The 23,094-nt window shown below is 54.1% G+C and overlaps 2 protein-coding genes across 14 annotated transcripts in view; one reads left to right on the top strand and one right to left on the bottom strand.

The window, feature by feature from the left end:
- The window catches only part of KIRREL3 (kirre like nephrin family adhesion molecule 3), a 279,213-nt gene extending 275,029 nt beyond the window's left edge, over window positions 1-4,184 (top strand). For all 3 annotated transcript variants that reach the window (XM_030505450.1, XM_030505451.1, XM_030505449.1), the window contains one exon: window positions 86-4,184. In XM_030505450.1, coding sequence (XP_030361310.1) covers window positions 86-529 — 444 coding nt within the window. In that variant the 3' untranslated portion in view covers window positions 530-4,184. The remainder of the gene's footprint in view (window positions 1-85) is intronic.
- Window positions 1,313-19,878, bottom strand: ST3GAL4 (ST3 beta-galactoside alpha-2,3-sialyltransferase 4). 11 transcript variants are annotated; one of them, XM_030505462.1, is made up of 12 exons: window positions 19,785-19,878; window positions 11,269-11,338; window positions 5,229-5,307; window positions 4,672-4,741; window positions 4,080-4,160; window positions 3,906-4,003; window positions 3,516-3,576; window positions 3,181-3,276; window positions 2,901-3,090; window positions 2,664-2,807; window positions 2,385-2,528; window positions 1,313-2,036 (listed from the first exon to the last, which is right to left on the bottom strand). In XM_030505462.1, the coding sequence occupies exons 3-12, from the start codon at window positions 5,263-5,265 to the stop codon at window positions 1,950-1,952; spliced, it is 1,008 nt and encodes a 335-aa protein (XP_030361322.1). In that variant the 5' UTR covers window positions 5,266-5,307; window positions 11,269-11,338; window positions 19,785-19,878; the 3' UTR covers window positions 1,313-1,949. The 11 variants fall into 11 exon arrangements, with proteins under 11 accessions (XP_030361322.1, XP_030361314.1, XP_030361320.1 ...); XM_030505454.1 differs by adding an exon at window positions 5,778-5,909 and having other exon boundaries at window positions 2,664-3,276; window positions 4,660-4,741; window positions 19,785-19,852; XM_030505460.1 differs by lacking the exon at window positions 19,785-19,878 and having other exon boundaries at window positions 4,660-4,741; window positions 11,269-11,478.
- Window positions 19,879-23,094: the final 3,216 nt, after the last annotated feature.

Raw genomic sequence — 23,094 nt, 5'->3', positions numbered from 1 at the left:
GTGGTATTGCTGGGTGAGTGCCTCAAAAGCACACACATGTAGGATGGGCACCACCAACCTGTCCCCTTCCTTTCCTGCTCCCCAGGACCCCACCAATGGCTACTACAGCGTGAACACCTTCAAGGAGCACCACTCCACCCCTACCATCTCCCTGTCGGGCTGCCCGGCCGACCTGCGCCCAGCCAACAAGCAGCGTGTGCCCACCGGCATGTCCTTCACCAACATCTACAGCACCTTGAGCGGGCAGAGCCGCCTCTACGACTACAGCCAGCGCTTCGTGCTGGGCATGGGCAGCAGCTCCATCGAGCTGTGCGAGCGCGAGTTCCAGCGCGGCTCCATGAGCGACAGCAGCTCCTTCCTCGACACCCAGTGCGACAGCAGCATCAGCAGCAGCGGCAAGCAGGACGGCTACGTGCAGTTCGACAAGGCCAGCAAGGCTTCCGCCTCCTCCTCCCACCATTCCCAGTCTTCTTCCCAAAACTCGGACCCCAGCCGGCCCCTGCAGAGGCGGATGCAGACACACGTTTGAGCCCCCTTCGGGGATGCTCAGGACCCTCCGTGCGGGCGCCACGGCTTCGTGCCGGGACGGTTGCACCCGCCGGGAATGGCGGTGGGAAGAGGCTGGATCCAGCCCCCAGCGGAGCGGGGCTGTGGGGCTGGGGACCGGCCGAGCATCATCCTCCAGCCCGGTACATGCTAAAGCACAACCCCACCGAGGGGTCACCCCCAGCCCAACCACGCACCCCTGCACCCACCTCAGCTTCCCGCCGCCCTCTCCCACCCGGCTCCTTCCCTTCCTTCTTGGTGTTCTGTGTCCATACTTATAGCGTCCGTTTTGGGGGGGGGTTAAAAAGGGGGGTCCTGCTGCGTGGGACAGGAGAAGGGGGGACATCAGTGGGATGGGGACCCCCCCTCCCCGGGAAGGGCCTCTCCGCGCAGTATCACTGGAGCGCAGCGCCACGGTCAATACAAGAGGTGTTTCTCGTGGCTGATGCCCGCCCCGCGAGGACGCCGGCTCTTTGGGTGATGCTCTGCCCCAGCACGGACCTGGCCTGGAGCTTGGGTGGGATACAACATCACGGTGGGGTTCCCAAGTCGGGTGTATGGGTGCAGGGGGGCCTATGGCAAAGGGAAACTGAGGCATGGCGCAGGAGATGGGGTGTCACACCAGGGACACAGCAGGTAAGGGGATGTAGTGGGGTGACCCCATCTCAGCCCCCCAAGGCCCGGTGCACACTCACACTCACCCACTCACCCCATCACTCACCCATACTCACCCCGCCATGAGTATCACACAAGCCCCAGGAGAAGCTCCACGATAAATAAGCATTTAAATTAATTAAATTAAAACGCCCCCCCCACCCAAAAGGCCCCTGCAGACCCCAAGCACCTCGGGGTGCCCCCCCTCCCCGGGGGGCTGCGGGGATGAGCCCCCGCGCCAGCGCTAAGGCACAGGATGGGGCCGCTGAGGAGAAAGGAAATAAAAAGAGGGGGAATTAAATATCTGGGGGGGACCCAGGTAGGGAGGAGGTGACATGGACCCCCTGAAGGCTCCTGCTCCCTGGGGGGACCCCAGGACCCCCATATCAGCCCCTCAGTGGGACCCTCGTCCGAATAGGAGGGAATTAAGAGTAAGAGCCCAGAGGAATGGCTCCTGCCCCCCCCTTTACCCCCCAGGCCTGCTGGGAGGGCAAACCCCACCCCAAAACCCCCTTCAGGTCCTCGGTAGCATCAGTGCATCGGTAGGAAAAGGCTCCGGGTGCGATGTGGGGGCTCCCTGCGCCCCCCAGGCCGGGGCACCCGCAGTCCAGCGCAGGCTCCCCAGCAACAGGAGTGCCACCAGGGCAGGGTGCGGTGGTGATGCTCTGCCCTCGCCCGGCTCCGGCTGTGCTGGCGTTGGTGTCCCCCTTCAAATGGGGGATGTGGTCCCTGCGCAGCCCCCGGTGCCCTCAGAAGTAGGTGAGGTTCTTGATGAGACCCAGCTCCAGCATCCGCTTGATGGCCACCGCCTCGTGTGAGACGTTGTGCTCTGATGCCTGCAGGACATGGCACGGCTGAGACCCATATCCCTTCTGCCCCTTCCCAGCCCTCCACCTTGCCCACTCCACCAGCACTGAGGGGACCTGGTGCCTTCACCTAAAGTGAGGAGCCCCCCAAAAGGAAGGATATGACCTTCCCAGCCCCCTCACATAAACCAAACCCAACTCTCCACCATGGCTTTAAAGGTCATCATCTAACTTCTCCCCATAGCCCATCAACACCCATTGTGAAAGGGGAGCAAGGGGAGAGCTTCCCGCACTGCTCAGTGTCATTCCTGGGCCACAATCCCCATCCAGGGGGGAAAACAAGGGTTAACATGGACAAAGTGGGGGGCTGACACGTACTGCCATGGACTTGAGTGTGATCTGTTCATAGTAGTGAATGGTCTGCTTCTTGTTGGCCGAATCGGGATAGCCGAAGCCTGCGATGTGCACCAGGTCACAGAAGTGCAGCGCCAAAGTGATGGCCAACAGCCCCGTGGTGGGCTTCTGAAGGGAGAGGGTGGAGGAAAAAGCTTACAAAGAGCCATGGCCTTCACCAAGTTGCACCAGGGGGAGCAGCAGGAAGGACATCACCCCTCAAAGGGGGTCCTCAATGGGGACCAGCCATTCTCACCCCCTTACCTGCTTGACCTTCCGTGGCTGCTTCATGGGGAGGTTGAGCAGTTTAGCAGCAGTTACTTCCATGTAATAAGGGTTGAGGATGCGGACTTGCTCCGGGTTAGCGTCCCAGATCAATGGAGGCTGTTTCCAAAACCCTTTCCGCACCTGCAAGAAGATAGAGATGTGTCCCAGTAAGAGAGGTAGGTCCCCAAGGGTTGGCTGGGAGGAAGGTTGGACCCAGTTCCCCACCACACTCACCCTCTTCTTGTCATTAAGGATGGCCTCCATCCACTGGAAGTCCATGGGCTTGAAGGGCACCAGCACCAGCAATGTGTCGGGGTTGTTCTCTGTCCTGGGGTTGAAGTGGGCTGACTCCGGGTAGAAGAGGCGCATGGTCGTCTTAGAGCCCACATCCTGCTCGTAACCATGGACCGGGGCATTGTTCAGCCTTGAGGGGGGATATGAGGACATCACGGGTATCAACCCCATCTGCAGGTAGCACTGGGGAGGGATCAGTGGGACGGATGCAGGGCCATACCTGATCACAACATCATACGTGTTGATGGTCTCCCCCATGGAGCTGTTGCGGAGCCGGTGGCCGTTGCCCACCACCGCGCACCTCCGGCACTTCAGTCTGCAGGAGAAAAGCCCCTTCTCAACCAGACCTGCTCTAAAACCAAGGTGGGTTTAACCCCCAAGGGAGAGGGGTTTAACCCTATGTTGTCCAGCCCACAAAGCTTCCCTTGCTCTATTCACCAGCCCTGGGTTGCTGAGGTTCGTTTTGCCAGATCTTGAGCCCAAAATGAGCAAATTCCCACCCCACAAGAGAACGATGATGAGACAGAAGAGCCCCTGAACCCACCCCGGCGTTACCTCTGGATGCTCTTGGGCAGGGAGTAGTGGGTGATCGACAGCAAGCGCAGGAGGACGTCTTCTGCAAAGCAAGAGTGAGGAGAAGGTGAGGAAGGCAGCTCCTGCCTGCTACAATGAGTGCTGCCCCATCCCTGCCACATACCTCCTGCCACTATCCCAGCTCCGGGCACATAATCCTTTGCTTAGTCAAGCCTGGCCCACCCTAAACCATAGGATAGGGACCAGGGTGAGTAGATAAGTGCTATAACAACTAGAAATCGAGCAAACTACTTGCTGGGGGATGGAGGGGAAGACAATACTCCCCCAGATATCAACCTGGTTTTGAGAAGAGGCAATGAAACCCCCAGGGAGCAGTCTCAGGACAAACAGAAACCCAATGCTGAGGCTCACCGCTTCCTTTAGTGCCGTAGGGCAGCTCATAGAGCGATGGAGTCTTCACCCAAAAGTAGTCCTTCAGCTGCAAGAAGAGCGGGTGGTCCCTGGTGTAGCTGCCAAGGAGCAAAGGGACGGTGAGAGCGGGATGGGGAGGAAGGGCTCTGCTTTCCCCTCTAACCCAACACTCACTTCCCGATGAGCTGCGCCGCTTTCCTCTCCACCTCCCCGAGGGGACACGTCGTCTTGTTTTCTTGCACAGGGAAATAAAAGCTGTAAAGGAAGAGGTTAAAACAAGACATAAATGCTGCCTGCTCCGCTGCATCCCTGTCCTGGCGGTGGGGGCTTGAATTCAATGGGATTGCATGGCGGAGATTGCCCGCCAGATTTAAGCTCTGCTTTGGGTATTTATTTGCTGGCCTTGCAGCCTTGCATCAGAAGAGGTCTCTCTTGCTCTACTCACAGACCTCACGCTGCTTTCCCCATCTCCATCACGGGGCTGGGAACAGAGAAGGGTTTGCCCTTCTTCCTGGGCTCAGGAAAACACTGGCACTTGCCAAAAAACCCCACAGAGCCCAATCCCAACACACACCAATGGGGAACCTCATATCATGTCCCTGCTCCTCCAGCATCAGCCGCCCCCCCCCCAGCCCCTTGGGATCCAGCAAGATGATGCTCCAGCATCGCTGCATGGGCTGGGCAGGAGGGTGCCGCCTTCTCAGAGTGAAGGAAAGGGCAGGAGGTCCTTTAAATTGGAATAAAAGCCACTCACAGCTGTATGTACCTGTCTTCCCGGTAGATCGAGTACCAAACCATCACCAGAAACAATGCCAGCACCCCGAGTATCTTCCCTCCTGCATGCCAAGGTGGGGGGGGGGGGGGGGAGAGAGAGAAAAACACTGTCAAGCTGGTACCCTGGGGTTTGGATGGTGGGATATGGGGATGCTCTGGTAGATCCAGGATTGCAGAGTCATTCCCAGGGAGCAGCAGGACCCGGCTGGCAAGGTCACCCCCTCCGGAATGGAGCCAGAGTGGGTTTGTCCCGGATCCAAAGTCTGCCGTGTCATTTCCTCATGCCCAGTGTGTGTCAAAGGCCACACAAGGCCATACCTTTCTCCAGGTGCCTCCACCCCATTTTTCTACCACAAAGCCTGAGGGCTCCCGTGTGCCCAAACCCAGACCCCAAAATCCCATCGCGATGCCCCAATACTCCATCACCCAACTGGAGCCACAGCAAAGCAGCATCCGACCCCCTCCAAAGCCACATTTCCATGTTCAAATCCCCCAGGAACCCCCCCATTCCAGCTTGGAAAGAGATGGGACCTTCCCCATGGGACTCACGAGACTTGTTGATCATTTTTATCAGCAGGAGAGGCATCAGGAGAGGGCCGGAGCTCTCATTGCGGCTGTCGCTGGTCACCTGCGGTGGGAAAGAGGGAAAGGCATCGGATGAGGTCCAAACCCATCCCTGAAAACCCTGCCCAAGAGGCATCACCCCCCCCCGCTTCCCCCATCTGCAATCAGACAAGCAGGTATTAGGGTTTTCCAATGTATTTCCATTTAAAATCCGCATTTCTCTGCCCCACAGAGAAGGTTTGATTTATACAGTTTATATAAGCCAGGCAAAGGCTACAGTTCCCGGGGAGCCTCAGCCATACAGGTTAAACACCGAAACAAGAAGAACAAAACAAAAGAGAATCAAAGAGGAAGAACAAGCCCCCAGTGGGGTTTCAACCGCAACACCCCAAATCAATGACCTGGGGGCAAGGTTTAAAGCCCAGCCCTGGCTCAAGCATCCGACCAACACCAGCCACCACAGAAGCCAAACGAGCCACCACCGAGCCAAGCAGAAAAGACAGGAGTGGTGTCAAAGCAAAGAGCATCACGTACTTGGGGAACCTCCAATGCCTTCGATTCAACCATCCTGGCCCGGGCAAAGGGGGATGCTGCAACCTTAATGTACACTCAAACGCCAGACAAGGAAGTGGGGACACCTTTTTCTTCCTCCAAAACCTCTTGCTCCTGGAATAAGGGAGCAAAGAGCCCAGCTCGGAGCCACCCTGGCCCCACCGCGACCCAGCAAGGACGGAGAATAGACTTACCGGCTGGGAGATGGTTTGGGGTACCTGGGAGACTTTGCTCCCTGAATAACCCGCTCCCCAAGGATGAATCCCAGCTCAGAACTGGGCTTGGCTTTGCCAGCCCATAACTGAGCTTCTCCCTGCTCATAATCAGCCACGTCTTGGAGGAGGAGAGGGCAAGGAGGTGTTAAACGCCCAGCCAAGAGAAAAGGAGCACGCCCAGGCCAGCAGTGGAAACCCTGGTCTCTGAGGGATTAGTCACCTTGTTGGAGGGGGGGGACGTGACCCATCTCAGCTCCTCGCCCCGCCTAATGAAGCACTGCTAATGAACCCAGCACATGACACCCAACAACGGGCTATATCCTCACCCAGCCAAGAATCAGTCAAGGAGTGGTTTGGGGAGCAAAGTGTATCAAGAACAAGGAGGAATGAGACCAGAGATGATCCCACCAGAGCCAGGCTCTTCCCTTCCTCATCCCAGGCTCCCGCAATGAAAAGGGCAGGAAGGGCAAATAGCTAAAAAGGGCAGGTAGGGCAATTAAAAGGGCATTAAGGATAATTAAACTGTCCTACAAGCAACAGGACAGGATAGAGAGCAAAGAAAGCTGTGTCCATAAGGCAGCAGGGGAGGGAAACGGGTGAGGTTGCATCCTTGGAACCCCTTCTCCTCCATAAAACACAGGTATCAAGCTCCTTCCCGGTGAATCGTGCCCAGCTCAGTCCGTTCATCACCTGGAGACCCCGGGAAAGGGAGGCAAAATCCTGCTGCCATTCCCAGGTCTCATCCTGCATCGGTATTTCTGGCTCTGAGTCCTCCCTCCAGCTTGGGAAGGAAAGGGAAGATTAAACCCACAGGTCAGAGCAAGCAGGGATGAGGAGCTGGGGGGGTCTCACCCCAGTAACGCCAAGCAGATGTTACATCTGCTTGGAAAGAATAAAATCAGAGGAAATTAAGAAGCACCTTGTGTTTTCCTGCTGTTATTTCCTGGCAAAACTGGCCACAGAAGTCCCCAAGGGGAAATCAGCAGCCACAGCCTGAGGTTGGTGATGCTCCTTGGGCAGCCTGGGCATCCCCATTCAGCAGGCCAAGCATTTGGACCCGAATTTAGCACCAAATTCACCCCCCAGCTCTCTCCTCCGGCGCCAAATCATCCAGCCGAGCTTCCTACCGGCTTAACACGCTGGGAAAATCCGCTCTCACCCCCGTGTTTGCCTTTATACACCACCCGATGTGTTCTTTTAAGGCTTTATGATCCTTTCAAAGGCTTGCGTGCACAAGCTGGACCTGATGCAAAACTTATCTAAAGCAAACAGTTAATAACTCCCAAGGAAAACAAATGCTGGTTAAGGAAGCGTTTGGGGAATGCAGAGCAAAACAGAGCACACCCAGGCTGCCCCTGAGCCCAGGCCAAGGCGGAGGTGCTTTTGGAATGAAGTCAAGCACCCCCCAGCCTTGTGCTACCAGATCTGCAGCCCAAACCAGAGCGGTTGCTTAGAAGCAAGAAGGTCTCAACACCTCGAGACAGCTCCCTCTATCCTTGAAGAGATAGTGGGGGAGCAATGCTAAAGGGTCCTGCTGGTCCCTGCAGCATCCTCAGACTTTGCAGCATCCCTGGTCCCCCACAGGATCCTCAGACCCCACAGCATCCCTGTCCCACTACAGCATCCCTGGTCCCCCACGGCATCCTGGAGCATCCCTGTCCCACTACAGCACCCCTGGTCCCCCCACAGCACCTTTGGTCTCCCCTCAACATTCATGTCCTACTACAGCACCCCTGGTCTCCCCACAACATCCCTATCTCACTACAGCACCCCTGGTCCCCCCACAGCATCCCTGTCTCACTACAGCACCCCTGGTCCCCCCTCAGCATCCTGCAGCATACCCGTCACCTGCTGGGGGACCACAGCATCCCTGGTCCCCCACAGCATCCTTGTCTCACTACAGCACCCCTGATCCCCCCACAGCATCTTCAGACCCTGCAGCACCCCTGGTCCCATCTGGCAGGGTGAGATTCAGCACTCACCCCTCTCATGGAACATGCAAACATGCCTCGACCACGGCTCCCCATGGGTTTGGTCCAGGGCATCGCCTCCCCCACCAAACTCCAGGGCTGGGAGGAAAATTCCAGGTGGATTCTGCTCCCCACGCTTGGAAGCAGCAACTGAAAAAGCCCCTCTCTTTGATGTCTGAGCAACGAACCGCCACAGAACCTTGGGGCGGAATGTTAGTGCTGCACAAAGGGCATGGAATCCTTGCTGCATCTCGTGTTCCCAGCCAGGCTCCCCCTTCCCCAGCTCAGTGTTTCAGGAAAGCCCCATCCCCAGGACGCTGTGGAGGCATCTGGTGGTGAAGCACCTCATGAGTTTCCCCGTCTCCCTCAAACCCAGAGCAGGGTTTTGCTCCCCATCCTAGGAAAGCCCCATGGAGAGCTTTGTGTGTGACCGCAGAGGAGCTCATCCCTGTATCTCTATCCATCCCCCCTCAACAGCTCCACTTTCATGGATTTCAGTCACATCAACCCACAAAGTGGCAGCAGGCACCAGCTGAGCTGCTCCCAACCCACGTTTGGGGGAAAAGAAGTTAAAATAATGCGTTTAAAGCCATGGAGTGAGCACAAAGGTGGTGGGTGAATATAAATCCCCCCACCTTACCCTGGCACGGGGGGATGGTGATCTCAGCCAAGCATCCATGGACCAGCAACAAAAGCTCTTGGTACTTTATGTTTCCATGGTAACCCAAGGATGGAGGAGATGAAGCGTGACATGGCAAGGACACCTCTCCAGTGCTCCCACCATCCCATGTCTGTGGCCCAGCTTCCCTGAGTGAGAAGGGTGCTCATCAGGGAATGAGCATCTCCAAAAGTTCATCCCCAAAAAACCCCCATTCATTTATTTTTAACTGGAGGAGAGCTCAATTTGGAGGGGATCACACCCAAGGAATGGATGTGCCAGCAGTTCCCAGGGATTCACTCACAACGGCAGGAGCCAAAGGGAGATGGACAGACGGCTGGGAGAGCAGAGACCCCTTTGAGCTCTCCTATAGAGCCTCTTAGAGCAGCTCTGCTCTGGAGACAGGCTGAGAGAGCTGGGCTGAGAAGAGAAGGCTCCTTAAGGGGAGACCTTAGAGCAGCTCCAATGCCTAAAGGGGCTCCAGGAAACCTGGAGAGGGGCTTTTCACAAGGGCCTGTAGTGGCAGCACAAGGGGAATGGCTTTAACCTGCCAGAGGGGAGATCGAGATGAGCTCTGAGGCAGAAGCTCTTCCCTGTGAGGGTGCTGAGGCGCTGGCACAGGGTGCCCAGAGAAGCTGTGGCTGCCCCATCCCTGGCAGTGTTCCAGGCCAGGTTGGACACAGGGGCTTGGAGCAACCTGCTCTAGTGGAAGGTGTCCCTGCCCGTGGCAGGGGGTTGGAGCTGGATGAGCTTTAAGGTCCCTTCAATCCAAACAAGGCTGGGATTCTGTGACCGCAGCCAGCCCATCTCTCCTGGAGCCTTGCAGGGAACAGCAGGACAGATCCTAAGCTCCACTTTAAGGGCAACCAGTGGGGAAACAGTTTGCAGCCCCGGGATCTTCCAAGCCCCAATCCCATGGATGCTCTCCCTGCGGTAGGGCTGGGATAGCCCAGAGGAGCTTTGCAGATGCTGCCATACCCCCCACGCTGCCTCGGCTGCATCCTGCCCTGGCAAAGCCATCACGTGCTGGAGCCTGAACACAACCTGGGAGGCACCCGGGAGGGATGCTCCAGGGAAAGGATCCAGCCAACTCAAGATGCTGCTTGGGCTTGGCAGAGCATCAAAGGCACCCAAACCTCCAGCCTGGCATCCCAAAACTTCCTTGTGCCGGCTGCTGCGAGCTCCAGGTGCTTGGGGATTATCTTGTGCCCAAGATGGGAGGCAAATGCCGGGAAATATACCGTGTGGGATTGTAAACAACCACCCTTGCAAGCCTAAAAGTCAGCGGGGTCTGGATCTGATCCCCCTCCAAGGGATGCTGTGGTGGGACCAGGGATGCTGCCAGAGAGCAATTGCAGGAGCACAACCTGCAAGCACAGGTTTGGAGGGATGCAGAAGGTCATCAGGATGTGGTGCTGCAAAAATCAATCCCATTTGACACCAGACATGGCCACATGGAGCACGCAGAACACCAGCCTGTGCTGCTGGTACCCGTATTTATCCTATTTTAAGAGCCCTGCGAGTCAGTTCGAAGGAATCTTAATTGCTCCTTAATAGGAGTGACTGTTTCTTTAGCCTATGGTATCTCAGGCACACAATAATCCAGCCAAAGGCTTACAAGACGACTGAAAACAAACCCCTTCAGCATGTCAGCCTTAACAAAACATTTACCCATGAGGAGGGTGCTTTTGAGGAGGTAGAAACAGTAAATAAGGTAGGACAAGTATTTCCATGGTGGCAGGTCCTCAGAATGAATCCGGGCTGTTCCTACCTTTTCATAGCACTTGGTTTTAACATACCCAGGAGCCAAAACGCATTTCAGGTTTTCATTTAGTCCTTGCAGCAGGAAGACACAGGAGATGGGACGCAAATCCCTTCTTACAGCACTGCATGGGCATACCTGAGCATCCCATGCCTCTGGGATAACCCCACGGCATGGAAGGCACCTACAGTGTGTTAGGCTGTGTTGTTATAGGTTAAAACAGGTGGGTTATAGGTTATTGTAGATCAAGGCAGCCTTTCTCCACTGCTTGCTCCCCCCGGAGCAGTGGGCAAAGCCTCCACAGGGATGCAAGCAGTCAAGGGAGGTAAACACCCAAACCAAAGTGCTCCGGCCCAACTCCAACCCACACTGAAGCAATGCCCAGATTCAACCTCAGCTCTCCAGGGAAAACAGGTGGGAAATTCAGGGATCTTAAGCCCCAGGGGCCGAGTTACCCCACAGGCAGAGACTTTTGACTATGGGAGTCCCCTTTCTAGGGGCTCTAAAGCTGTCTGCCGAGTCATGGTCCCCTTTGCAAGGCTCCAAGTGCCACCTTAACCCCCTAACCGCAGCAGCCCTGCTGTTTCCACACCATTTCCTCCAACACCTCCTGTTTTGTACCAGCAAACTGGCCAATTTTGGGTAGTACAATCCTCAGGGTAACCACACCCTTGATCTCAAGTCCTTTGTCCCCAAAACCTCCAGGGTGAACCAGATGGATTTAATCCTTCCATCATTTTGCATCCCCAGCATTGCCTTGACATTCCATTAACCCCATCAGCCATGCTGGCAGCAGGATGCTCCTCTCAGGGAGACCTTTTCCAGCATCCCCATCCTTCATCCCATCAGGACAACGATGGGTACTTACGGTCCGTCCTCTTGGTCCAGGCAGAGCAGGCAGGAGCTTGGTGGGATCTACGAGGCCGTCCTCTCTTCCCCTAGCAAAGAAAGAAGGGAGAACATCCTTAGGGCTACAGCAACCCATTGCAGCATCAGGCAAGGAAGGCTTCGCTCAGCAGCCATCCGCCTTCTGAGGATCCAGTGGATCCCAACTGATCCCCACCCAGTGCAGCTCTGAGCACTGACAGGGAACCAGCAGAAAGGCCCCTTTGAGCCATCACGTGTGGCAGAGGATGTCTGTGCTCTCTGCAAAGCCACCCACCTCCTCCAGCACTGGCAGCAACCAGGGCCTGGCTTCAAGCTGCTTTTAAGGAGGAAGTGAGGCAGTTCAAAGCCACAGGTTTCCCCAAAACCTCTTGGCCTTTCCCATTGAAATCCCCTTCCACAAGTTACTCAGATCCTTGGGAAGCAGGTGATGCAGCCCTGCTCCCCATGGGGTGCTCCACAGCTCTCCTGCCTTCCCACATGGAGGATGCTCCTTAATCCTTCATCTCCAGCATCTCTTCCCCCAAAACATTCCAAATCACACATCCTCACCTGGCACTGTAACATCCTTATGGTTTGTAATATCCTTATGATTTGGGGAAGGAAAAACCCCACCAAGAAGCTGCTGCACACAGAAACCCTCCTGCCATGCTGCCTCTGGGAGAAAAGCCCCTCTGCAGGGCCAGCTGCCCTGCATCCAGCTTGATTACCCCAGCTAATGAGCAACACTTGGGGTGAAGCAAACCCATTGCTATCTCAGTTAATAGTCAGCTGTGCTCTTCCCCCTTGTGCCAGTGGGATGGATGGTGGGATTTGTGGTTCTCCCCCCAAAAAACCACTAAAGGAACAATCTCAGCCTCATTTGGTGCAAGGAAGGCTGATGGCGATGCTGAAGGGTGGCTTGGACAGGACCAGCAAGGTGCTCTCTACAGCTGGTGTTTGAGTACCACAGAGAAGATGCTTCCAAAGGGAAACTGAAGGGCAGGAGATTTCCTTACCTCTCTCCACCTCTTCCAGCTGGGAAAGCAAAGATAAAAGATGCTGGTGGCTGCTAAGATGGTGCAATCCTTTCCCAAGGCATGCTTCACTCTTAATGCCCTCTTGCTTTTAACAATGGGGATACATCCCTGTGCAAGGGATGAGGAAGGAAACCACTGAGGATCCCTAAGATGGTTTCTCGTATCATGGAAGCTGGGTGCTTCTCCCCAGAGACCAGGCTTTCCACAAATGCCCTGGACAACAAGGGATGGCTCCATCCCAGAGCCTTCCCTCTCCAGCTAAAGGAGCTCTGCTTTCTCCTACTCCACCATCTGCAATTAACCCAGCTTGAGGCAACCAACAGCCAAACCAATGCACTTGGGGCCACTTTGCAAGTGCCCTAAAAATTCACCTTCCTGCACTAGGGTCTTTCCAGCAGCCCTGAATCCACTGCAGCATCCAACTCTGCTACCAGCAAGGAGCTGTTCTATTTACACCCATGAATTATGGGATCCACTAATGAGGTTAAACTCTCCCTGGGGAGCTCCTGCTAAAGCACTTCATGGTACAGCCCCTACCCACGTAGATGAGGATGCTCAGAGCTGCCTGAGGGTGGGCGAGGGGATGCCTTTTTACCTGCAGCATCCTCCCAGCACGATGCTGCAGCCCAGGATGAGGAGCATACGATCCCTTAAAGCACATGGGCCCTGGCGGGAGGATCCGAGGTTTTGCCCGAAGCTGGTCTTTCCAGATCAACTGGAAGATCCAGGATTGTTTCCCAGCCTCCCAAGTGGTGCTCCCAGCCCAGGGTCTGGAATAAACCCATTGCAGTTCAGGCAGCCGCCAGGTTGAGAGCTGCGGTCCCCACCATGCGCCGCGGGCAGCTCAACCCATCTGGCAGCTGATCCCGACAGGAAATGAACGTCCCATAGCCCAGAGCCTTCAAAAAAAGCCCTGAACAAGCTGAATTTTGCTCTTTTCCCTCCCCAGGCTCCCAGCTTTGCTGCCCAGTTTCTCCTCCTTCTATCAGGCTCCATGTAAATAATGATCTTCAAATCTGAGGGGGAAAAGACACCTTGTACTCCCTCCTCAACATCTCCTGGTCCGGGATGCTCATGGCTTCAGACAGAAGAAAACATAAACCCAAAAGGCTGCATCCCTTCGCCTATTAATGATTAAACCCAACCAGGATCAGTCCTTTGAGGGGCTCAGGCCCAGTGCAGGAGCATCCTCGGGGGGGACGAGCATTTTGGGACTTGCAGAGGCAAGAGGGGACACGCGCAAAGCAGGGACAAGGCACCAAATCCCTCCCATCTGTTATAGAATCATAGAATAGTTAAGGTTGGAAAGGACCTTAGGATCATCTAATTCCAACCGGACCCCCCATAGGCTGTTAAAAGAGGAGGAGGAGGACATAGAGATGGAGTTTCTCCCCCTTCCAGCAGCCAGACCTGAAGCAAGGCAGTTGTCCATCCATCTGTCCATCGGCGCTCCATCGCCGGTCTCCCTCGGTTAAAATAACCTCCCAAGGGGGGAGAGAGCAAAAGCCAGGCTGGGAGGGGAATAAAATCCAGGTGAGCTCATCCTCCTCCTCCTCCTCCTCCAGAGAGAACATCTCTACTTGGCATGAGCGAGGTGTTTCCAAGCCCGGCACATCCCTCACGTCACCCCAGTCCCTATCGCCCCAGGACCTGGAGCTTATTCATTCAGCAGGTATTTAGTGGGAGACAATCCAGCCGCTTCCCAACCGTCCAAAGGTGTAATTCTAGTGTGGGATGTGATTTTCGGGTAAAGGCTTCCCTGCTGAGCCTCACCCCAGCGGATGCTCCCTGGCCAGAAAATCATGGAAGAGCAACTAGCAGAACCCCCATCCTCGACCCCAACTGGATTTATTTATTATCTTGATCATTTATTACATTTTTTAAAAGATTATTTATAAATAATATTTTATTTTAATATAAAATAATTTAATAAACCTACTTCTATTAAATCCCTGCGAATGGGAAGAAAAGCAAAGCTTCCCAGCCAAGCTGGATTATACTATTACACAACCTAAAAATAAATGAGTGCTATTTAAGGACGAGCCTCCCGTGATAAACCACCCCAAAACAAATTCCTACAAAAAACAGACATGAGAAATCACCGCTATTTCCATGCTGGAGTGTTCAGCATCACCCGTCAGACCAAAAAAGAGCTTATTTGGGGTTGATTTCTTAGCAAAACTCTATTCTTCCAAGAGAAAAGCATCCCCAGGCTTGATGCCTGCATGCGTTTAGGCGAGCCAGGCAAATAAATAATTAAGATTTAAATATGGGTTTGCATAATAGAGATAATATGTCCATTTAACTTGTAAATGCAGGCGGAATTAAGCAGCAGCTTTGTTAATTAGGTAGCAAAGGGGCCCGGGAAGCCCCAGCTTCAGCAGATGCTGAAGGACCATAAGCGTGCTTTAGGGAGGATGCAGGGGTTTGGCGGGGTGACCAAGTGTTGGAGCAGGTTTTATCCCCCCCCCCTTGCACTAACATGGTGCTGTTTTAGGGGTAAACACCCCATATGTTGGGGTGAACCTTTGTGTTCACCTATATTTTTATTGCAACCCTCTGCTCTTCCAGTCCTTTGTCAGGAGCTGCCTGTACCTTCCCCTCCTACCTGCGCCCTGCAATAAAACAGGAAGAAAAAAAAGAGCCTGGAGTAATATTTTTGAGGACAAATTACTCATTTTTGAGGACAAATCACCTATTTTTGAGGACAAATCACCTATTTTTTGATGCATAAGAAGCATATTTGAAAGCTGGGCTTTCAGCTCCCCCCATTCTGAACACCCGAGCTACCAGACCCCGCCTGGGAGCAAAACCTGTTGAGCCCGTACGTGCCTGAACAGACGGTTCTTTGTGGGGTTTTCTTTCTTTTCCCTTCTGTTTTTTGTCCTGAAGTGGCACTGGTTATCACACAGGGATGGGCCTGAGGACTTCCCAGCACTTGGCACCGTTCCTTACGCCTTGTTCTCCGCTCTAAGAGGCAGCAGCACGTTTAACCCCTAAAGCCCTTCATTGCCCTTCATCTTTGACACCATCCCACACCCAGGTCCTCCTTCAGTCCTGTATCCCTCAACTCACTTACATCCTCTCTTTGTGTTTTTCCCCTTTATTTCTCATTTGCCACCCCATTTTCCACATGACATCCTATCACTCTCCTCCATTCCCAACCCAGGTGGGTCCAGATCCATCCTTAGGCAAAATCCCACCCCACGAACTACACAATGGTCATGGAACTGCCAGGATGGGGTTTTAACACCCAGACAGGGGTGGTTTATTACCCATCATGGGGATGCTTGGCTGGCAGCATGCACAGAGCATCATCAAAGTCCCCCAGCAGTATTAAAGCATCCTCAACTCCTGCTCAGCGCTTTCCTGCCTCAGTTTCCCCCTGTTTTGGGGCTCAGGGAAGCTCTGCAATGTGCACAGGGCGTGCAGCAGGGACCCCAAGTCCCAAGCTCCATCCCAGCTCATATATATATATGATATATATATTTATATATATATTTAAAAGAAATATAAAGAAAACACCGGATGGAAACGTCACAACCAGCTCAAAACCCGACACATGATCCAGCCCCTTGTGCAAGGCCGCGGGGCAAGTCACAACCTCTCGCCACCAGCAACAAGCTCTGGTTTACAAAGCCCTGCGGCTCAGCTGACACATCCCAGCCGGATATCGGGATGTCGAATCCGGCCGGGAGAACTCGGCCGAGGCTGGGGGAGACATTTTGCAAGGGGAAGAGCCGAAGCAAGGCCGGCATCTGGAAGCGATTGGAGGCGAGGAGCCTCTCCCAGGCGCAGCGGGGAATTCCAACGGCGTGAGCTCAGGTTAAAGCCTCCTTCGCAGACCCAGGGTTAGAAAGAAAAACCCAGCTTCAGCACTTATAGTTCTAAATCCCTAAATAGCGATGGAAAGGAAGCCAGCTCCCCGCTCAGTCCTACCTGGATGCAGCTTTGTGATGTAGGTTGATTCTGATTTGCAAGAAGCAAAACAACTCCGAAGAAGAGGAGAAATCTCTCCGTAGATTTGTGGATAGAACTTTACAGGTGTGGTATTGGGAGGAGAGTCCTCCTCTGGCACTGCATCCTTTCAAACAGCCTTGCTTGTATTACCACAGAGCCCTGCACCATCTATCCCGTGGGACCACTGTATCCCACCTCTGAGCATCCCCTGCCGGCATGGGCTGCATCACACACTGGTCCTTGAATGGCAGTGGATCAGCAAACCCCGGAGCATCCCAGCATTGAAGAGCTGATGGAAGATGCCACCCTAGCTTAAGCAGAGAGGTCCTCTGCAAGGAGCCCGTGTGACAGGGACCAGCAGCACCCATGGGTGGCCAAACATAGGTTCATAGCATCACTGAATGGTTTGGGTCGGAAGGGACCTTAAAGCTCCTTCCACTTGACCCGTCCAACCTGGCCTTGAACACTGCCAGGGATGGGGCAGCCACAGCTTCTCTGGGCACCCTGTGCCAGCGCCGCAGCACCCTCACAGGGAAGAACTTCTGCCTAAGAGCTCATCTCAGTCTCCCCTCTGGCAGTTTAAAGCAGGATCCACAGGGAATGTGCAGAATCTGGAATCCAGCACCTACCAACTCCCACAGCCCCAAAACCGCTGTTTCAGGCGCACCACGCACCAAACACCTGCATCCTTCCCATCTCCATCGCTCCCACCCACCTTCCCAGGGTCTCAGCAGTCATCATCCCATGCCGATGGGCAGCGCGGCGGAGCCGGAGCATCTGTGAGCCAGCACTGCAGCTCATCGGCCTCCCACAGACAGCAGAACACATCCTGGAGAGGAGCCGCAGCCCGCGCCAGCCCAAAACCACCCTGAGCATCCGCCAGGCTGAAGCAAAGCCGGGATTGAAGGTGACTCCTCCTCTGGTTTCACCAAATCCCTTTCTCCTTCCTCAGAGGAAACTTTCCAACCCAACCCCGGTCACATGCAAGGGGTCAGCAGCTGGAAATGTAAGAGGTTAGCAGGAAGTCGTTTGGGGTTTTTTTCCTCTTTTCCCTCCCAAGACGCAGGGTTTTCCTAGAAAAAGCTCGCTAAACACCATGAGGATCGCAGCTGGAAGAGAGGGAAGCCGCTGGTGTTCAAGCACAAGAGGAAGGCAAAGGGAGGTTAAGAAGAAACCCCAAAAAAGAGAACCAGAAGTTGCAAAGAAGAGAGTGAAACAGTCAAATCATTTCCTTTTCTGGCTGCAAAATCAAGACTACTCTTGCAAGTGTCCCCAGTAAGAGCCACTGGGGTCCCCACAGGGATGCAGGTGAGGCGAGATGCCATCCTCTGCAGGAGGAAGAACCACATCCCTACTTCTTTACATGCTGTGCCCAGAGAAAACAATCAAAAGGAGGGAAATAATATAAGAGAAATTATTTTGTTTCTAAAAGCACAGTAGGAAAAGCTCTCAAGAAGAGGCTCGAGTGGGTTTTCACTCCACGGGTGGGCTCTGATCACTATTATGGTTCCAGTTCTGTTTGACAACTCTACTCCACAGTGGACATCCCTTAAAATTAGTGTCAACAGACAGTTCTTATATTTCCATTTGCAGAACCCTCATGGGATTTGGTGCCTTGCTGTGGAAGTTGCTATTAAACCATTGCCTGGAGCTGGAGGAGCGAGCAGCCCTCTAATGATGGAGATAATTAAGCACAGGGGTTAGGGAGAGTCCAGCAAAGCACATTGATCCCATCCTATAGTTTATAATGACGTTAGGAGCTCGTCATAGGTTGGACATGTCATTAGGAGCTGGGGTAGGAAGAGGAGACCTCACAGCTGCAGGCAGCATCTGTTGGGATGAGTCCATCTCTGAGTCTTCTGCTCAGATCCGGCTCTTCCCAGGCTGGGATCTGGGATGTGCTACAGAGAAGTGCTATGCCACACAATGGGAATCGCCGTGCACCTTGAAGAGCTGAAATACAAGTGGACCGCAGCCACCAGTCCCAGCACAGCTGATCCCTGATCCCAAAGATCCTGCCCAAGAGCAGGGATTAGCAGGGACCCCCCACCTGCGCCAGCCCCTTTGCTAAGCAAAGGGAGAAGGTTCTCCCCCCGGAGCCTTCTCCAGGCTGAACAAGCCCAGCTCTCTCATAGCAGAAAGAAAAGCCTCAGGCTCCACCACCAGCCTCTTCAAGAGCAGTTGGAGGGAGATCCCGGCACAGAAGACAGGCAAATTCAGCAGGAATCTCCCAAAAGCTATACCACAAAACTTTAATTAGCTCATCTCTCTAAGAGACGGAGACCAGACGGCACCAACCCATTGGGCATCAGGACAGCACCGGCATCACTCCATTAACCCGCTGGGAAAGACTCACCCCATGGCTGATACCCAACTGAGGAGCATGGAAAAGGCCCTGGAGGAAGATTTCCCTTTGTTCTTTGCTCCCCAGAACAAACCCCATCGGCAAAGATGTGACAGACCTGACATTGAAAGATCAATGGGGAAAAGTCCTTTTTCTGCTGTCCTGGGGCAACCAACCTCATTATCCCTCCGGGAATGAGCCTGTCCCATGGAAGAAGGGAGCTCCAAGCCACACAGTGGAGTGCAATGGGGGATTATCAATATTCTGCACCAGGATGCCCACATCCCACTCCCAGCAGCTCTGTCCACACCAGGATCAATCCCTCCTACCCCTTTGGAATGACCAGGATTTGAGAGCGCATCCATCAACTGCTCAGAGGATGCTCAGGGATGGAAATAAAAAGCTCAGACCACCTAAATCAATCATTCCTCTGCCCATAACCTCATCCTGAGCCTCACACAGGGCACGTTCTCCCCTCCCTGGGGCCTCCAGCAGGATTTTCCCATCCTTTCACTGGCACCCAGGCATTAAAATCGCACATACCCATCGCAACGAGCTGTTGGGAGGTGCCAGGACAATCCTGGCGGGGGTCTTGGGGTGGGTTCTCCCTCCTCACGGGTGGCCGTGGGTAGGAACGATGTCCAAGGCTGGATTATCCCAGCAAGATGCTGGGGTTTTGTTTTGCCGGGGATGGGGAGGGATGGCATTGTGAGAGCGGGGGCTTTCCCACCTGGAAGCTCGACCGCGCTCCGGGCACTAATTAATTACATTAATTAGATAAATAATACTAATAGCAAACCACAGAAATAAAGCTGCTTTCCTGCTTTCCATCATGCCACACTCACTGCGACATCAACGCCAAGGGCATGAGGCACATCAGTGGGGGTCCAAGCGTTGGTTAATGGGGGGGTTCCCCCCCATACCCCCAATTTGCATCCCCCCCATATGCAAAACCCATATGCATGCAGCGCTGCCTGTTCTGCCGCTCTCCCAGCGCATCCCATATCCCAACCCCTCCAGACTCCCCCAAAAAACCCCAAAACGGGATTTTGCTTCCCCCCACCAATCCCATTTTGCTCAACCCCGGCGGTTGGATTTGTAGCAGAGACGCGGACACGGAGCGCGGGGGGCAAGAAAAAGAGGGGACCCCCCCCCATATACACGCTGCGGACTCACCATGGGGCGGGCGAGGGGGGCTGCGGGGGGCGGCGGGGACCGGGGCGGGATGCGGAGCCGGCCCGGAGCCGGGCGGGCGGGGAGCGGGCAGGGAGCGGGCACGCTTGCGCACAGCGCCGGGAGGGAGGGATGGAGGAGGGATGGAGGAGGGATGGAGGAGGGATGGAGGAGGGATGGAGGGAGGGAAGAGCATCCCGAGGGCTGGAAGCAGCCGGCCCCGCCATCGGGGAGGTGGGAGAGGACAATTCCCCCTCTCCGTTCCCAGCGGACCCCTGGAAATCGCAGCACGGGGAGCATCCCCCTCCTTGGTACAAATCTGACCCCAAATAAGAGCAGCTCACAGCAAATTAATGGGTTTTTTTTGGGGGGGAATCGCACCATTCCCCCACCAAATCCACCATGAGATGATGCTTTGCTTAAAATCACCAACTAAAGATTTAAGAGTTTTCTCTGTTGTTTATTTTCTTGCAGAGAAATTAATCCCCACCTCAGTATCCCATGGGATTCTCAATTCCATCCCCATCATCATCACCATACATGGAATCAGCAGCCAACTCCCTCAAGGCATTCATTTCAACAGTCCAAACCCCATCCCTCCTGCACTGGGGTGGGTTTTGCCAATCCCCAAGACAATATTAACACTGATGTTTAATGAGGAAATAATGTGGAATATTGGCCCCGGAGCAGGCAGTGAATTTTATTCCTATTTATTGGGCTGGAAAGCAAGAGATTGATGGAATGGGGAGGGAACCGGCCCCATCTGAAGACCAAGGCTGGTGCCAATTGATAAAATACCTGTTGAGCTGATGGCTCTGGTGTTGCCAAGGCTCATTGAACAACTACATCAATATTTGAAGAGCATCCTCGTCTCATCTCCAGGATGGTGCTTCCTTGCCCGTCAGAAGTGAAGCAACAGGGCAGAGCTCTACCCGTGGTGACAGGCAAACCCGTTGTAATTAGGCTTTAATTGCCACCAGCTTGTCGACGATGCTGGGGTAATTAGTGGGGCCACAGCTCAGCAGGGGGGGAGCTGGGATGTGCTTGAAGGATATTTAGCCCCTTTGGTCTCTTGGGTTCCCCTGCTCTGTTTATTGCATCTGAAAACAATAAGCGGCGTTCAATAAGCGCCAGCAATAATAATGCATCCCAAATGTCTATTTTTACTATGCCCCCAAGACACAGTATTAAGAGAGGCTGCCAAGCTTTGCTTCCCAGGATCGTCTCACTCCCTCCTGGTGGGATGGGCTTGTGTTGGGATGTTGCCTCCACCCCCTGCAGCCTGGGACAGCATCAAGAGGACCCAAAGCAGCGATGCCAACCCACCATCAGGGAGCTGCTGTGCCTGCATCTCTGTACCCAAGAGGTCTTGTTGCTGGGCTCTGAGCTCCACCAAGGCTTAGGGAAAGCATGGTCCTATGCCAAGGGGCACACACCACCTACATCCACCCTACTCAAGTCTTGGGTGGACCCAAAGGCCACCAAAGAGCTTCTTTCAGTGGCCACCACAGCTCCAAGAGACAAAGTGTCTTTGGAAAGCACATTTGCTGCCTTAACAGAACGGCAAGAGTTTCCACTGGGTACTTAGTCATTGCTAATGACTACACCCTGCCCTAATATTCCATTTACAAAGGATAAATTGCCAGTTAGATGAATTCAGCACGATGAGAGCCAGGTGATTTGTAGAGGAAAAGGAGGGGATAAAAGAAACTTCCTGGCTGTTTGAGCAGTGATTTGTAAGGAGCTCTGCCACCACCCAGCCCAAAGCTGTTCGGAAATGATGCGGATACAAGGGTTTAGAAGATGCAGTGAGGAACAGGGCTGTTTTCTCACTGGGGTTTTGCCATCCCAGGGTGGCCTCACACCATCATCAGAGCCAAAACCCTCCCAAAAGGGCGATGAGGACAAAGCAGGAGCCAGGCGAGCACAGTGTTAATAAAGGGGGCCAGGGTGCTTGCAGTATCTGCTCCAGAAGGACAAGAATGGGGCAATTCACGGCCAGCACAAGCCACCTTTGTCCTGTGACCACCTCGGCCTCACCCTTCCTCAACCCATAGCCTGGAAATGCTGTGTCTGGCTCTGCAAACCCAGCCCCAGGACCTCAATAAGCCCTTTGAAGGCTCCAGCCATAGATCCATCAACATGCATCCCCCGACCTCTTCTCCTGGGGTCCTGGTCTCCATGGATCCCCCCTGCTCCCAGAGGAGGTGGGTGCTGGCCAAGTAGCATCCTTTCTAATCTCTCAAGTGAAAGGATTACTTCTGGATGCAGATGTGCTGCTTGGTTGTCTGCCACAGCCCTTAAAGCATCTGTTTTCAAGGCAGGTTTAGCTTTTGTTTTAATATCTGGAGAACAGGGAAGCTTCCTGGTCGACAGGATGGTCCCATCTGGTGTCAAACCTGTAAAACTGTGATTTTACCTCACCTAGGGAGACCAAGCTCCCCCTTAGCACAGAAAACACTACGGTATATAATAAATAATCATCCGTTTCCCTTAGCAACTTCAATCCTAGGGATGCAGAGAGCCAGGGCATGGCCAACCACGCTGAGCATCTCCAGATCCACTTCTACAGCAGCTCCCAAATCAACTGCTAGGAGATGGGTAGATCTGAAATGAGAGGCAAAGACTTCCTCAGCAGGGCTGCCCCGGCTTTCTTACCACATAGTGCATTTCTACAGAGAAAGAAGAAGAAAAGGTGGCTGCATCCAGATGCTCTGCCTCTCCCTGCTGCTAAAAGGTACCAGGGAACTGCCTGACCTGAATATCTATTAATCGGATGAGGCGAGCAAAGCCCCGGGCATCTCTGATGCTGCTGCTTGCAATGCAGCCAGCTCTGGGCTGCTCCATCACAGGGCAGTGCTCTGCAAACAACAAATCACATCTGCAAACAGCAAATCTCAGGTGGGTTTCACCCCCCATCAGTGAAAAACCCACCCTCCTAGAGCAGAAGGTGGTGAAATGAGTAAAGAAACGGGTAGCCAGCAAGATGATTCCTGCAATTACATCCCTCGTTCCTGGCTGAAACCAGAGCCCTTTTTGGCAGCAAGAACTCATCAAGTTTTCAGAGGTTGGTGTCCAGAGGACAAGATGCAGGGAACCAAAGGCTGGGTCAGCAGACCAAGCCTCTCCGCATGCTGAAATCAGGTTTTCCTACAACAATAGGCAGCTCTCACCACGTCATAGACCCATAGAACGGGTTGGAAGGGAGCTTAAAGCCCATCTAGTTCCAACACCCTGCCATAGGCAGGGACATCTTCCACCAGACCACATTGCTCCAAGCCCCATCCAACCTTCCTGGACCCCTTCAGCCCTG

This window comes from Strigops habroptila, chromosome 17 (genome assembly GCF_004027225.2).
Source record: "Strigops habroptila isolate Jane chromosome 17, bStrHab1.2.pri, whole genome shotgun sequence".
Taxonomy (NCBI): domain Eukaryota; kingdom Metazoa; phylum Chordata; class Aves; order Psittaciformes; family Psittacidae; genus Strigops; species Strigops habroptila.
Note: the sequence above shows the minus strand (reverse complement) of the source record. Positions and strands in the feature narration are given on the sequence as shown.